The following is an 18332-nucleotide window of genomic DNA, read 5'->3' on the forward strand; positions in this document are numbered from 1 at the left end:
TACCAACATTTTTAAAATATCATAATATATTTATTGTGCAAATGTGTATAAAAAAAAAAACAATTGACAACATTTATCTAGCATGAAATGAATTTTCTAAAAAAAGACTAAGTAGAGATCAATTTTTCTATTGATATGATTTCCTTTAGATATGTTATATGTGACCTTTGACCGTAAATCAATATACATAAGTAGTGTTTTTGCCATTTGAGCAATACCTATAAAACCAGAAAACAAAGTGTCCTATAACAATTTGATAATAAAAAGCTCACAATGATATGAAACATCACAAACAGATACCTTTGAATAAACTGAATTAACACTTAACTTATTAACAGAAAATAAAATACCTTTAAAGAATTTTTTACAAACAAAACCAGAATTCTTCTATACGGTAATGAATAGCTTGAAAAAAACCTTGATCAAAAAAGGTTCTCATTTAACCAACTAAATATAGCTTTTTAGTTCCTCTTTTTCACTCATAAATGCCAGCAGTACAATGAACCATTTTCACATTTAGGCAAAATTTTAGGTAGTAAATTTAAACATTAATAATTGAATAGGGAACTTTTGTAGATAGATGCTATGTTGAAAAAAAACCAGACAAGTTACATTTAATAAACATATGTTACACTAAATAAACATATGTTACACTAAATAAACATGTGTTACACTGAATAGTCATATGTTACACTGAATAAACATGTAATACACTGAATAAACATGTGTTACACTTACACTGAATGATACACTAACTAAACATGATACTCTGAATAAACATATGTTATACTGAATAAACATGTGTTACACTGAATAAACATGTGTTACACTGAATAAACATGTGTTACACTTACACTGAATGATACACTAACTAGACATGATACTCTGAATAAACATATTTATCATATACTTAGCATTGATATGATAGCTTTTGCATATGTGTAATGAGCGGAAGTACACAAGCCATAATTTTCCACCCAGGCTGATAACCCATATCAGGGGCGTCTCGTGCAAAAACCCATAACAGTGCTTCTCGTGCAAGTTATTTCCGGTGTTTCTGGTATTGATTGTTTACTTTTTCATTGTGACGTCAGATATTTTTTATGACATCAAAATTTACGGGAACTTTTGTGGGGATAGTTTAGTACTTGCTAACAAATGCCATTGACAATTAAGAATAATTTTATAGTACAACAAACATGAAGTAATAATGATCATAAAACTCTTCCAAATTTTCAATGTTTCAAAATGCCTCATTAGGAAATGTACCTATACATCTATATGGAGGTACTGATGCTGTTGTTGGACAGTTATAGTATATTTGATTCATAACTCAACTTCTTTATAAAGTTTTTGACTGTTTTAGTTATTGCATTTGTTTATTTGCCTTACATAAAACTATTGTCGGAAGTATATGATAAAGCGATTAATACATGGCCTTTTCCATATCAGCCTGGGTATCATCCCTTGACCCATATCAGCACCTCGACTTCGTCTCGGGATGATACCAAGGCTGATATGGAAATGGCCATGTATTAATCTCTATGTTATACTGAATAAACATGTTTTACACTGAATAAAGTAATATATCCCACCTATTGTATCTATAAATACCACTATAATGGAATGTTTATAAGGACTAGATCATGTTATTTTGATTTGGATGATTGTAGTAGTATTTTGAGCAATTCCAAATGAATAATGATCCCAATAGCAACTGGTTTGTAAACAAAATATAAATCATGTAGTGGGTACCAGAGCAACAGCAGTTTTGTCCAACAAATATTGTTGCAAGGTAAAATTTATTGTGATTCAAAATATTTTTATGATCTCCATGGCTGCTTAAATATTATTGTGGAATAAAAGGCTTACTTTTGTCTGTCCTTTTCAGCCTTATTAAATCTGACCATAATTTTTCTCCACAAGATACGTACAATGGTGCAGTAAAGTAATGAATAAAATAACATTCACTTGCTAGCTGAACTACACACCATTTAGTTAAAACTGAATGTAAATTTAAAGTTAATTTAAAATGCCCCTGTTTTATGAAATCAAAAGATAGCAAGTTGATGAACTATGAATCTGAAAACCCTATACATGTTCACCAGAAGCCTGATAATATATTTCTGCAGGGATCTCTTAATTTCAGTTTCATTGTAATGAAAAGTTCATTCATAGCATTGTAGAATTTAATGGGACGAAAGGACATAAAGATGGATGGACACACAAACAGGCAAAGGAAAAACAGTTTACCTCTCCTTTGGAGTGGGCAAATAAAAAGGGTTTATCAAAAACATATATAAATGTAAAAGTTAAAAGTTTCTACAATAAAAGATTTTTGTTCTTTAGTCTAATATGAGTTACAATTTTTTGTTTAGTTGCATATAAATTATGAAAAAAACAAGATATAAATTTTTATATATATAACAATAAAAAAAATCTTTATGTATGTGTAAAAAGTAAGTTTGAGACACATTTATATGAAGTTCAATAAATTATCTAAAATATCATGTATGCTTATTTTGCCTAAAAATAGACAAAAAGGTATATTTCATAACTTATTTCTCCTATTTATTTATATTTACATTTAAAAAAATCAACAATAGTAGATTTTGGACATACATAAATATATAACATTTTTTTTTATTACATTCAAAATCAATCAGTCTGTTACTAAATACTTTTTCTTATTGCATTCTCACAATTTATTTCTAACATTTTCTTCCAACAATTTTTGATGAAGTTTTGCTTCTACCATTTTAGTGTCATTCACAAACTAAAGTTATCAACCTAATGAGAAATCACTGTTTTTGAATATCACAAAATGAACCTCAAACTTACATGTATGGAAATTAAAAAAAAATGTCTATATACAATGTATCCCTGATTATGAAAGACTTGTCAATTAAGGTCCCATTTTATTCCTCAAAAGTATCTTAAGTTACTGTGTTCAAATTCATTGCTGTAATTTCATTGAATGACTTTGACAATACTACTGACTGGTATCCTTTTTGTAAACTGTACCAGTACTTAATTGATACTGATGGTTATCCTTTTCAGTAAACTGTACCAGTACTTAATTGCTACTGACTGTTATCCTTTTCAGTAAACTGTACCAGTACTTAATTGCTTCTGACTGTTATCCTTTTCAGTAAACTGTACCAGTACTTCATTGCTACTGACTGGTATCCTTTTCAGTAAACTGTACCAGTACTTTATTTTTAGGTCTGGAAACAGGTAACCATTTATGAGTGAGATCTTGTTCATCAATTAATGATACTTTAAATTTGGTCAACATTTCATCAATGATGGTCTACAATATAGAAAGCATATTGTTTGTGTGATGATGATTGATTAGTTATTGTTAAAAAAAAAATAAAATTTACTTTAATAAAGTTTTAACTTAAAAACTTCTTAAACTATAAATTCAGTTATCACTGGGTTTGGTTTCATCAACCATTTCTATCATTAAATTCAATTTAAAAAAAATAAGGACATTTGGTATGATTGGGAATGAGACAACTATCCACCAGAGTTAAATGTTTTTCTCCTATTTGATAACACAGTATATTTAGAGTTTTTTTTTAATTGTGTATGTGTACTCCATTTCGCAATGGCTGATATATCCTCTGTTGAACTTTATTCTTTAGTTAGTATAAATACCTATAAATATCATCTATACACAATTTACAAATAGATTCTCCTAATTAATTTATTTACATGTAAAAACTCACATCAATTATACACCAAACTAACTTCTGTCCTACACAACATCTAGGTCCTCCACCAAAGCAAAATAATTTGTCTTTGTCATTTATATTTCTGAAAAAAAAAAAAAAAAATATTTTTAACTAAAATTAGTATTGTAATATTTCATACATTTTAATTTTCTTGGTAAAAAGTCATGTGATGGTATATGTCTGATCACTGCAATTAATTTTCTTCTTAATTATGCCCCATTTATGGGCATTATGTTTTCTGGTCTGTGCATCGGTTCGCCAGTTCGTTCTTTCGTCTGTCCGTCTGTTCATCTATCCCACTTCAGGTTAAAGTTTTTGGTCGAGGTAGTTTTTGATGAAGTTAAAGTCCAATCAACTTGAAACTTAGTACACATGTTCCCTATGATATGATCTTTCTAATCTTATGCCAAATTAGAGATTTTCCCTCATTTTCACAGTCCACTGAACATAGAAAATGATAGTGGGGATGGGGCATTCGTGTACTGGGGACAAATTCTTGTTTTATATATAACATATAAAAATAGGGCCTTGATTCATCCTTTGCACTGTATAAGAAACTTGAGCCTTGTGTCATCTTTTCAACAATAAATGGACCTTGTAGTCAAGCCCTTGGTTTCAACATGGGAATGCCATAAAGATAAGAAAAATGCCACCAAATAAACTATAATTCCCATACCTTGTTGGATAAATTTTTGGTTAAAGTTATATTATAATGTCAAGTTTCTTCCCATTTGTTAGCTGCTAAGTTATTGCCATAAAATTGACATAAATTCAAACAGGCTAAAGACAGGGCTTCCAAAAAATATTTGAGCCAGCCGGACATTTTATATTTGATTCCGATTTTAATCCCTTAAGACTTAGTCACAAAAGGCGATTATGGTAATCAGATGGCCATTCCAACGATTGACATTAGATTAAAAAAAAAACGATTTTAAACTTAACTTTGATATGAATTTGATGTTTGGATGTAAACTGTTAAATTGGCAGTGCATCATTAAAAGTGTGCACATCAGCGTGCTCATATCTGCCATAGAGTTAGTCTCTTTATTTGTGCAAAATGACATTGTCAAAAACTTTACTTTCGTTTTAAAATCACATTGCCTAAAACTGGATGTTGACTTGACAATTGTAAAACATGGACCATAAACGGATATGTAAAATCCATGTAGGTTTTACAAAGCATGACTAAGTGAAGAAGCTCTTTCCACGTTATTTCTTCAACAAAATACTTGAAATGAACGTTAGATACAGGTATCAATGATAATTTTAGCATTTTTGAAGAAATGTAGGATGCATAATTAAATTTCCCACCTGTGCACATGCGCACACATGTTCTAGTTCAAACAACGTAGTTCTGACGATTTTTCATTTAAAACCTTTTTTAATTTTTCATCAAATCATGTTGATAAAACTAATTTCTTATAATTTTAATCTTTTGGACTAAATCAATTAGATACAAACAGCTGAAATGTAAGAAAATAATTGTGAATAGACAAATCAATTTATACAATGTCCGGTACTGAAAATAGTTTACCTGTCACCTGAACAGGTAGATTTCAGCTGTGTAACAACTAATTATCCTTGATTAAAATTAGAAAGTATTGAAGTGGGGGTTGTTTTGATAGTAATTAATCATCATGTCACTTTTATGACCGGAAATGTGTGGATGTTTAAGGCAAATGGTTGGGTCAAAAAATGTTAAAATGACCGAAAAAGCCTTGAACTAAAAAGGAGATGACCGTTTCATGCTTTGCCCAGCTGGACTTTTACCGGACATTACACAAATGTACGGAATATATGACCGTTTTGGAAGCCTTGGCTAAAGATCTATTAGAGAAAACATTTTTTTGAACTATAGGATTTAATAAAAATTGCTAAAAATTTACTTTTCTGTCCATCGTTGTGGTTGAAACTGGTGAGGATCATCAAATACCTCAGGATCTCTGTGTGTGGCATATGTGGAAAATACAACCGCATTACCCTTCACAAACTTCTGCTTATTAACCTCAACATCCTGCAAAATAAAACATAAAATATGTCTATTTACTATGTGTACAATGTGTACGGAAAAATGATCTTTGTATCGACAATAGAAATTGAATTGGCACTGTAAACTAGATATATACAAATTTAGATTTGAGGAATAAATCAATTTGCAAACAAATGGTGAGCGAGATACAATTATCCTTTTGTTGAAAATAAACATTTTTCTGTTGATGATATATAAAATGAAAGATAAAATGATTTCTCCAACAAATAAGTTAACAATTATGGGAAAATACCTTACCTTATTTATAACTCTCCTACCACCAAAAAATGGAGGATACATTCTCTGGACTTCTAACATATATATCTCTCTTAAACCTCTGTCTGTAAGAATGCTTTTTTGTAGGTCCTGTTTGAAATAAAAGCAATTTTTAGTAAGATATTTCAATTACTGTGAAAGTACTTTAATTCGTGGGTATCAATTTTCGTGGTTTAAGCAATATTTAAATGTTCGTGGGTTTTTTAAATTCGTGGATTTTAGTTTTCTAAAAAAAAAATAATTGAAAAATTAAAGCCTTTAAAAATTAAGGTTACAAATAGTCTGGATTGAAGGAAATTGCAAAGTGAACATTGACCGGTGTAAATCGTAGTGACAACACTAATTAACCCAAGATAAAGTGATCAACAGATTAAGGACCATCAAAGGTGTTAATTAGGCCATAAACATGTCACCTAGAGAAATCAGTATCATACACAAATGCTATAAACGTATCTTGAATTGTCAAATAATTCTTATCAAAATCAAGCACAGCATGAAATTATTATTTCCCATATGTTAGAGAACTATGAGGATATAAAATGAACTCTTTATCATACTCGCATATCAATACCGGAATTCTGACTTACATCGAAAAAAAATATTTTTATGAGAATTAAAAGACCAAAAGTTGTACAGTTTAGGTTATTACAGATTAAATGGGTATTATCCTGCATGCAGTTGTAGTTCTGTGACTGCTATTAAAGTATTCTCAGATTCGAGGTTATTCAATATATTCTCTAGATCACATAAGTAGTCAAACCTTCATGGGGATCTTTCCATGTCTTGATTTGGACAATGGTTGTTTTATTTCGTTGGACACTTAAATTCGTTGATAAAGTCATCCACGAAAACCACGAAAATTGGTACCCCACGAATAAAAGTACTTTCACAGTACAATTTCTGTTTCCCTTGATTGTTTAAATGGTGCATGTGGTGTATGCTCTTATACATTACAGTTAGGGTTTTTTGGTTGTGGGAGAACTGTCTACATATTCTCTCTGGTGGAGAGTTGTCTCATTGTCAATTATACCACATCTCCTTATTTTCATATATATTGGACTGACACTGTACATATATGTTGGAGGGTCAGAGTGGTTTTTTTTTAACTCCTGGGATTATAAAGTTGCATAGCTATAAAAACAAAAAAAACATTTAAAAATCATATAAGAAATAAATGAAAATAAATAATTATTCATAAAAACTATCTTTTTCAAATGAATACACTATTGTTTCTTTTTAACTGCTAATACTATACATAGCTTATACATCAGGAATATATTAATTTTGTACCTTTTTGGGGAAGTGGTCTTAGAATCTTTGTAAATAAAATATGATAATTTGATATAAAGGCTTACTTACCTTTTGCTTGGCAACTTCTATCATAAATGATGTAAGTAAAGAAGATAATGCTTTTGGTACCAGGGCAGAGGTAAACAGCAGCAGATGATTGTTCACAAATATTCCATTATCTCCCTTGGGTACTTCCTGTATCTTCTTTGCAAAATGACGACTAGTGCTTGTTTTTTTGTTTTGGATTATATCAAGCAGTTTTGCCTGTAAAAGAAACAAATGTCTTATTTATTTCATTGCTCTTGCATACTGAAAATCAAACTTTAATACACTGATTAATTTTAAGCGCTTTATGGAAAAGTTGTTAATTCTTGAGTTTTTCATTTAACCCTTTCAAGGTGAATAATGCCTCAAGGCATTGCAGACTAAAAGCCGGACGATGCTGTAGCCAGGCAGAACAATGCCTTCAGGCATCGTCAATCACATGATAAAAATAATAATTTCGTCTTTTAACACAATTTTCTAAGTAAAGCTACGTTTAAGCCAGTGGATAAACTACATAAAACAAATTAAGAAAAACATATTTTGTTGGATCAAAAATTGTAATTCTTTTCACCCAAGTAATCCATAAAAGTTCCCAACAATAAAAAAAACTGTTTTACAATAAAATTTAAAACCTGGATCATTCCTTGTGTTAAATAGCTGATTTTTTTTGGATTTTTTATTCTTTTGCACCAGGTTGTTACATGAAGTTTTTTTTAACTGGAAATGCCTTTGTGTCACATTGATTGATTTTTTAAGCCAGACTCTTACCGCTTCCAGTATCCAAATCAGTTCAGTTTAATCTTTTGATCAATTGTTATATCTTCGGTATAATCCTTAATCTTTATATTTAAATGTTCTGTTACTAGTTCTTCAGTCATTAAGCTTCATAAAAAGGTGTTTTGTTATACTAATTGACAGAAGGAAAAAAATCGAGAAAAAAAGAAAAGTTTTAAAAGTCATCAGGCCATTAAGAGACAAGATAAAGAAACCAATAGATATAACTGAAGTACAAACCTTTGCATCTAAAGCTTTACTAAAAGTAGAGGCTCCACCAATAGGAAATTTTAGATTCACTGGAACTGATATTATACCTGTAAAAATAATACATAATTATATCAGGTTTTTGTTGATGTTGAATTTTTCTGTAATAAATGCATGCTTCTTTAGTGTAAAACTTTCTCTGATTTATGAACATATTCCCAACTTTTTTAGCTTAAATAATAAGATATATGTCTCCTTAAGTCAATTCTGATTTCAGTCTGTATATTGTTCTTTATTTTTCAAAAAATCCAATACGGCTTACATTTGTATAGAACTGTAAGTACATTCTGAAAATAAAAAGTTTGACCTTCAAATTTTCAATACTTAAACTCACCATGCCAATGAGTGGTTGTCAAGGAGACAATAGTTTCTGTTAATTCTGTCATTGTATCAAAATCAATACCAAGGAACAAACTGAGACAAACTTCTATACACATCCTCTTTAATGTTTGATACAAACATACAGGATTCCTGCAAGTATTAAATGTAAAATATCTAAAAATCTACCAAAAAACAGGTGGCAATTTAAACAGTATCATCTTTTATTTTAAGTTTCATTACATTTTTGAATGCTGTTTCATACAAAGGGACGATAAAATTGTTAATCAGACAAATCCAGATTTTATAGAGTACACAACAGATGTCTATGAATAAAGATGTATAAAGTGGTAAAAGGCAAACCTTCTGTTTCTTGAATGTAAAAAAATGTTTGAGCATATACATATCAGTTCCATTTATAAACAATATTCAGGGTTTATAATGGTACATAGGACTATTTTCAGAGTTTAATTGTTATCTCCCTTAGGGGTAGAGAATTTATCAATACTTATATAAGGAATATAACATCATAATGATAAATTATCTTAAACCCAAAGTTTAAAGTGTAATCTATACTTACTCTGTATCTATTTTGTGTATGAAGTTTGTCACCACATGCTTGATTGTGTCTTGATACGTAGAAACAGCTTCAGGTGTAAACAGCAGGATTAAAGACTCTCGTAAGGATACCATGTCCAATCCTAAAATTCATAGAAGAAAAAAACTTACAAGAATTTAATTCATTACCAGATTTGACCACTGTACACATGATGATACACAACAGATGTCAATGCCAAGCTTACTCTTCTATAGCACTTGATACCACTCCAAGTCTAAAATCAGTTTGTACTATGGCAAGTATTAGTTTTTTGCATTCTCTATTAGAATAAATCTTTTCTTACTTTAGATTTTTCTATTTTGAGCAAATGAAAGTGTTTTTAAAGGGAGCACACTTCATGTGTAGCCATCTCTGATATTTTTGAATATGAATATGTGCTTATAGGCAGGCCTTGAAATCATAAAACTTTGCTCAGTGCTCGGAGCACAAAAATCATGCTCGAAACATGAAATCCAGCAATTTGATTGGTTGATTTTCGAGTCTTGAGTTCAAAAATCATGCTCGAAAGTTTTATGACCGTGAGCCCAGATGTTTGCACAACAAAGGTAAAATCATAAAAAGGAAAAAAAATAAGGAAACTCAAGATCCAAACGAAAATTTGTAAATATGTATGATAAGAAAGATCATACCTGGACCATAATTCTAAGTCTTTGTTATGACATATAATGTACCAAATATTAGATAAAAAATTGTCGGCATAAAAGAATAGTAGTTGTGACTAATGTTTAATATCATAACAACAGAAGGTACCACTTACAGCCCTTCATAAAAACTTATCAATTATCTGAATAGTTCTACACACTATTAAAGATTTTTAATTAATATTCTGAAAAATATTCTTCTCACCATCAGTAAATAAAATGTTGTCACCATAGATGTCTCCCATGAACATTTTATATCCAAGATCCAGTTTATCTGCTTCTTCTGAAAAAAATATAAACAAACTATAAATATACCTGTCCTCGATTAAGTGTGAGGTAAAAAAATGTGCCTCTACAAATCTGCCAATAAATGAAATATAGGAGACAATGCTACACATCTGGCAGTTGGTGAAAATATGAAAGACATCTCTACAAGTCTGGGTTAGTGATGAATGGGAGACAACTCTAGAAATCTGGCAGTTAGTGAGGTATGGGAGACAACTCTAGAAATCTGGCAGATAGTGGTGTATGAGAGCCAACTCTACAAATCTGGCAGTTAAAGAAATATGGGAGACAACTCTACAAATCTTGCAATTAGTTTTCTTGTTTTAATTATTTTACATTTTGTCATTTCTGGGCCTTTTATAGCTGACTATGCGGTATGGGCTTTGTCATTGTTGAAGGCCATAAAGTGACCTTAAGTTGTTAATGTCTGTGTCATTTTGGTCATTTGTGGATAGTTGTCTCATTGGCAATCATACCACATCTTCTTTTTGTATGAATAAGAAACAGTCTCTTTAATTTCACTTTATCCAGACACAGCATGTCTTGCATTTCTCAAATGGTTAATGATATCTTTACACTAAATCTGTAAGATGGGAACAGATTGATACTTTAGTCTGAGATTCATTTATTAATTGCAAATGGATTTGAACTAGCTTTCAGTAAATTAACTGTGAGTCATGGAGGAAGAACGATATCTTAATCTAAAGAGATGGTATAATTTCCGTGTTGATTGGGTCATAGAGAAGAAGTTCACTACCTAAACTACAAAAATATATAAAACCAAAAATATTCAGAGCGATCAGTCATGGTATTTATCATGAATAATGAAAATAGATTGATAAAATATTGTAGAATCTTTAAAAGTACAAGTATTTCACAAAATGCTAAAACAACAAACCTGTCAGTAAACATTTCAAAGTTTTGTTGCATCCAACAAACACTGTTGATTTATTCAGAAATCTTCCAATAAAATTTCTGTTCTTGTAGTAACTGATGTTTTTCTCCATAAACTTCACTGGGTCTTTATAGAAGTCATATGATCTGTCGCCAAGCAACGGCAATCCAGCAGATCCAGGGATGGTTGCCATGGTGATCTTTTTTATATATATTTTACTATCCCATTATGTCTGTTTCTATGGTGTCATCTTTAAACAGAAAATAATAAAGAATCAATCATTTTAGTAGGTTAATTGTACATCAAGAACCACATACATTTGTCAGACCTTTCATCAATTTCAATATTTAATCAAAATGCAGCAAATATTTTCATTTTTTATTTCTCTATTTAAATACATGGAACAACTGCACTACTTTGTATCTTGTAGAAAAGTCTGTGCAGGTTTGGTTGCATTCTATTTAGCAGTTCTCACAGAGTTGTGGATTTACAAATTTTGACACTGCTGTTGCAGACAACACCAAAAGTCAAAAGATAACTTGTCTCATCACAGCTGGACACTGTCAGATGACAATATTCAAACAGGACAATGTTCTGGAATAAATTAAAAAATTATACAAATTTAATTTTTTTAAATATTTTGAAATCTTCCATTGATACAAAATTCTAATATTATCCAAAACATTGAGGATATGACATAAAGCTTCAAATGAGGTTCCTGACTTAAAGGTGAAATTTTGGAAAATATATTATAAGATGTACGTATCTTACCAATAAATCTTCTGCATGAACAAATATATCTGTGTGAATGAAGTGATTCCCTAGAAATTATTAATTTATTAGTTTTACGTCAGTTTATAAAAAAATGACCAGATGTTACGTACCTTCCTTAAATACATACCAGTAAACAGAATTAATATAATTAAAAAATCTATAACTTATGTCACTTTCAATATTAATATTTTACTACATACAATTTGATTAGTTTCAGCTTTATTGCCCTAAAATTAAATATCCTGTTTAAGGTTTCACTTAGATTGTCAGAAAAACTACCTCAAATTACAATAACCATTGCAACCATTTAAAGTAAAACATCTTCCTTTTTTAAAAGTTCCTTACTTTCAGTTTAGGTTTGAACAAAAAATCTCAACTCTGCCTTTTTGCTATCTTAAAGATAAAATGTAAAAAAAAACAAAAAACTTCCTGAAATGGTATATCAAGATATAGCTCATGTCAATAATTTGTGTGACAGAACAGTGAAGATTATTCCAAACATAGATAATATTTCTAGTTTTATATATGAAACAAATGCTCTATTTACATATAAGCCCCTTATCATAATAGCCATAATATGCATGTCAAATTTGTGCAATTTGTATTTAATAAGTGAAGACAAACATATGTGTTTCTTTGTAAAGATCATAAAATAATGTATGTGAATTATGCATGATTTGTGTTTCGTTTGTTAAGATTATATAACAATGTATGTGATTTATGCATGATTGATAAGTACAAATGTAAATTTATACAGAAATCAAAAGGATTACATGTACATTGTACTGATATTAATATATATTTTTTTCATCTAAAATTTATTGTACTAATACTTTTTTATTTGTATAAAAAAAATTACCAAATACATTGGACAGTCCAACAGATCACTCTTACAACAAACACTCTACTCCTTCAAATAAACACACACTTTGGAGAAGACGTTACTAAGTTATAAAACTTGTGTCTGATCCATTTTTAATTTTGAACAATAAAATATGTTTAAACTAACGAACAAAACAAACACAATACATTACACAGAGGTACAACCAGAGACACTAAAAAACAAGCTATGAAAACAATTTCACATGGTCCAGATGGCCAGACATTTCTTTTTATTTAGAGTCTCTTCCTCTTGCATAAATTTTATGGCAGAACAAATACTTTGACCCCTATTTAACTATCAATTTATTGACCAATTCAAGCATGGCCATGGATCTAAATGTACTTAATCTTGATATTTTTTTATCAGTTTAACATGTTGTTTAAGAAATCAATGGTTTATAAAATCTCCAATAACATACCTTTTATAGTTCATAAATAACTTGATTAAATGACTTAAATTTTTATGTTTTACTATTTATGAATTTTAATGGATTTCCTAAAGTACTGAAGCAAAAATATTTACATAAATGTTGTACCTTTAGATTTTTTTATACAGAGACTAGTCACAACAATATATTTCTAAGTACTTTAGAGATTTCTGTAACATCATGTCCATGCGACTTTTTTTAATTATCGTCAGTAATCATGGTAATAGGAAATTCTATCCCAGATCATCAACTAGATCAGTCTATACAATTACTTTACCATTTAATATAACAGCCACAAATGTAAATACACCAGCCGAGGTTCAATAATTCTGATTTATCTTTAAAAAATATCTAAACAGCTTAAAATGAAAACGTAAATAATTTCAAATCAATTATATATAAATTAGACAGTGCAAATCTACAATCAATACATTATATAGATCAAGTTAACATTTGTTACTGCATATTTAAGTAAAGATGTATCTAACTTTATCCATCTTTTAATCCCAAGGATAATTATGGTATGATTTGGGACTAAAATTTGACCCAAATATTAAATGTCTTTGGTGTATTGAAAGGTCTTGACATCATGATTAAGAATATATATACTGTTAAGGGGTTGGTATAAAAATCATTTTAAAATATTTTAGGAAATATTACCTGTCGAAGAGGGTAAACCCTTAGTAACACTGAAAATGTCTTGCCATGGCAAACAAGAATATTATGGTTTTTAGTGTGGACATGTACAAATCAACATGACATCAACAAAGATCAGCCAGAAGTCACATTCAATTGTATATGTCAAATCATATTTAAATATTGCACTCATGTGACAATTATACCGACGTTTTACATCAGTAGCATTTTTACCTGTGTAAATGCTGAAAATTTTTTTTCACAATTCCCCATCGAATATGCACATCTACATAGTATGTTCTTAATTTCTACAAAGTTTCATGTAATTCCGTTGCATGGTTTCAGAGGAATAGCAATGACAACTTGATGCACTGGTATATTGTGGCAAAAATTATAAGTTCATAGGGCTATATCAGGGGCGGATCCAGGATTTTAGATTAGGGGGGGTTGCAAAGTTTATATCTGAAATTTTTTTGAGGCATAATTATCAAAATTATTGAAATATTCTTCTAGAGAGGGGGCAATGTAGATATATCTTGCCAAGCAAAACGTGGCGAGAAATATTTGTGGTAAAATAGAAATTAGTTTCAAGCTAAAACCACATAAATTCACCCCTGTCAATCTACAATCACCATAATGAACAAGAAATCGGTGAAGTTCTATTCATTGACTCCACAATAGCTCACTTGACCAATAAAACAAAAATTTCTACTTTTGCCAGCAATTTTTAATTGTCTTTTCATAAAAAAAAAATAAAAATGTTTTGTTGTTTTCGGAGGTCGTGCCAAACTTTTTATATACATTTTTTACTGCAAACCACTTACATCAGAATGAGATCATTACGAAGATATGTTTATTTTCATGGGATCCTATGTAATACGGAAGTACCGGTTGGGGCCTTGATCGTTTATGCATGCTTCGGCAAACTTTAAACGGTAGCAAGTTAGAAACATATATTGATAGAGATATTAAATAAGGATACAAATTAGGCATGCCTACAAATTAATAAACTAACCTTTCGCTTGAACCAGTATTTCTATCTTTCATTAAGAAAGAATCTAACCGACTGTTTTCTTGGCCATGTAATAGTAAAATAACCAACCCAACCGTGGGTAGGGCACTTTTACCTACTTCGTGGGAAAGTGAGGTAGGGATGTTTTTGAACTTCGAGTATCAAAGAAATCATTATTGTTTGTAAAATCTGCAACTACACTGTCACAATTGTTTTACTTTAACTGCTAAAAGCCTATGATATTTGTCATCAAACGCAGTACCACGTTTGACACCTTTCTTTGAAGTATATAATATTTATAGAACTTATAAATAAACCGTAGGTCAGTTTAATAGTAATCACGTTGATTCTGTTAAACTGAACTGTTTTATATACATACTTCTTTTAATGTTAAAACAGATGCAAATGCAACGACATTAATTTTCGTTGTCTGTTCAGATACTTTATTGAGCTGAGGACAACCCATGCTTTGCAAATTTTAGGGGGGGCGCACGCCCGCCACGCCCCCGCCTAAATCCGCCCCTGTATATAACTCCTAGAATGAAATTCAATCAAATTTTCCTGATGATATTTAAATTTACATAATATGTCCTAATTATCTAAAAAAAAAATCATGAAATTTTGTTGTGTGGTTTCAGAGGTGTTGTGATGACAAGAACAGGACTGACGGACATACTAATTGAAGGTCAGAACAGGTCAAAACATTATACTCAACACAACTTTGTGAAATAATAAAGTTTTAATAAATGTTGTATCCCTAGTGTGCACTCCTTTAAAACATATATAATGTGTATTGTAATATTATCTTTATGTACAGTTAATTAACTACATTGTGAAAAATTATTAATTTGTTAAATTATTATGTACTGCATTTACCGGTATTAGGCAAACCTAATTTGATTAAAAGAAGATTTCAAATTGGTTTGTTATCTGCACATAATACATTGGAAGTTTAAATATTATTTGTTCTTTTTAATATATATATAAGTTATGTAATACTGATTAAACATAGCTATGAGAATCATTTGTGCAATATAATGGCTTATTCTCAATCCGTTAATAAAAGTCAACTACAAGTGCCTATAAATTGTCATCTATGTGATACTGAGAAAAACATCAGGTGGAAATGCACAGATTGTGGACTATTTATGTGTGATAAATGTAAAGATGGAAGACATTGTAGAATTATAAACTCACAAGATCATGTGGTCATAAATATTGAAGATGTTGATTTACACAATGAAGAATTGGATTTTAAAAATATTCAATGTACAGACCATAGTGAAAAATCTTACTGTCTTTTTTGCAAGAGATGTGACAGTCTTGTTTGTCCTATTTGTGTGTCTGAAGTTCATATAAATCATGTAAATCAACTAATTGAGATCAGGGAAGCATACAATATAAAAATAAAGAGGCTGAAACAAGGACAAAGTCAAATCAAAATGGAAAAAGAAAAAGCCATCAGAAGAAAAAAACTTTTGGAACAGCATAAGAAAGCTGAAAATGTGAAACACAGCAAAGTTACCCAGAGTATTTGGAATCATGGTGATTTGTTGAAACAGACTATTGACCAATATATCCAAAAACTAAAAAATGAAAATGATGAAAATCTGAAGACTATTTTGAAGTCAATTGATACCGACATAAATACAGTAACAAAATCCACGAGAGAACTTCATGAGAAATACAATGAAATTGGTGACTTTCTTAAAAACAGAGACATTACAAAGATTTTTTCAGGCATAAGGAGAATTGAAAATTCAATGGAAGTCAAATCACCGAAAACACATTCTACATACAATTCTACACCTATTTTTTACCCAGGGGAAATAACTCAAACAAATGTTGGAGTTTTAAAAAAGCCAGAACATTTATTTATTTCATTTAATATCATTCAAGAGTATCAGACAAAACTTTCTGCCGTATCAGATATCATTTCATATGAAGATTCTATTTGGATTAATTCGGCTTTCGACAATAGAGTTGTAAAAGCAGAATCTAAAGAGGAAAAACTTGATGTAGTTTCGACCTTGAACTTGGCAGTCTATGGAATGGCAATATCACCGTCTAATAACCTCCTTCTGTCTGTTGGCAAATCAAGACTACAACAACTTAGCATTTCCACCGTTGAACTTTCAGACACTGTATATAATGTGAAACCTTTAGCTTCCACAATTATCCATATTACCAGTAGTAATAAAGTTATAGTAGGAGGTGTTAATGATAAACTAGGAAGAAAAGCTGTGTTTGTAATGAATGAAAAGGGAGACCATGAAACTGTTTATGAAAATGATCAACATAATCAACCTATATTTATATACCCGAGGAGTATTACCAGTACCAGTACTGGTAATATTCATGTGGTGGATCGTGAACCAGGTCAAGAAGGTAGAGTGGTAGTGTTTGAACCAGGAAGTGATATAATTAATTCATACATAGGTCATCCAAAAATCAACAAACACAAATTATTTAAACCAAATAGAATAGTAGCAACACAAAGTGACAATGTTTTGGTGTCTGAAATGAATACCAACTCCTTACACATCCTGGATAGTATGGGAAACCTTGTGTCATGGTACAACACTAAAGACATAGGGATACTACATCCAGTTTCCCTTTCATTCACACAGACAGGACATATCTTCATAGGATGTGGTGCAGAAGAAGGCCATACAGCCAAAGACGCCAAAATTTATAAAGTGACTATATCAGGATGTTAAAAAAACATGCCTTCACATTATTTTAGAGACCTTTTATATATCCAATCTATTATTAAACACAATATTATATAAAATTGAAACTTGAGTTTCTTCATTTGAACAAAATTATTTTTTTTCAATGTGTCCCTCTTTTTGAATTTTACTTTTAAAATTTACAAACAGAAATATTAAGAAATGTATACAAAAACCCGTGTCAGTTACAAAGCACTGACTTACCTGGGCTAATTATACATGAACCTTGGGGATAAACAGTCCATTAGCAGTGGTATCATCTCAGTCCTAGCAAATTGAAATCACTAATACTAACATAAATTTGGTGTGTTCAAAAGGCTTTTGTTTGGATAAACCTTCACCAGGAACACTCAAAACCAGAAATGTGAAAGAAAGTATATATAACCATCCAAAATTGAGAATAAAACAGTCAGCAAATTTAAAAGCTGGCTAAGGATTGATAAATAGCACTCAAGGAATGTTCACATCATAAACAAAAGTAATGAAGATTGCCATGAGTAACAGCTCTTCTACGAAATACAAATGAAGGTACAGTCATTCTACATGTATGCATTTCCAAGGGAGATAACTTTTCCAAAGAATGAATTTATTTAGAGGGAGGTTATTTTAACAGATAGAAACCAGTCATCAATCTTCCTGAAAACTGCTCAAAGCACTTTAGAGTAATGGTTTCGAAAACTGGACCCCCC

The 18332-nt window shown here is 30.4% G+C and overlaps 1 protein-coding gene across 1 annotated transcript in view; it reads right to left on the reverse strand.

The window, feature by feature from the left end:
• Nucleotides 1–8: 8 nt before the first annotated feature.
• LOC143073324 (putative cytochrome P450 120) overlaps nucleotides 9–18332 on the reverse strand; it is a 24899-nt gene continuing 6575 nt past the window's right edge. The window contains exons 2-11 of the mRNA XM_076248770.1: nucleotides 11183–11429; nucleotides 10205–10282; nucleotides 9320–9440; nucleotides 8756–8892; nucleotides 8395–8471; nucleotides 7405–7599; nucleotides 6028–6135; nucleotides 5627–5754; nucleotides 3735–3822; nucleotides 9–3313 (exon numbers count right to left, since the gene is read on the reverse strand). Coding sequence (XP_076104885.1) covers nucleotides 3176–3313; nucleotides 3735–3822; nucleotides 5627–5754; nucleotides 6028–6135; nucleotides 7405–7599; nucleotides 8395–8471; nucleotides 8756–8892; nucleotides 9320–9440; nucleotides 10205–10282; nucleotides 11183–11372 — 1260 coding nt within the window. The 5' untranslated portion in view covers nucleotides 11373–11429 and the 3' untranslated portion in view covers nucleotides 9–3175. The remainder of the gene's footprint in view (nucleotides 3314–3734; nucleotides 3823–5626; nucleotides 5755–6027; nucleotides 6136–7404; nucleotides 7600–8394; nucleotides 8472–8755; nucleotides 8893–9319; nucleotides 9441–10204; nucleotides 10283–11182; nucleotides 11430–18332) is intronic.

This window comes from Mytilus galloprovincialis, chromosome 4, assembly GCF_965363235.1.
Source record: "Mytilus galloprovincialis chromosome 4, xbMytGall1.hap1.1, whole genome shotgun sequence".
Lineage (NCBI taxonomy): Eukaryota > Metazoa > Mollusca > Bivalvia > Mytilida > Mytilidae > Mytilus > Mytilus galloprovincialis.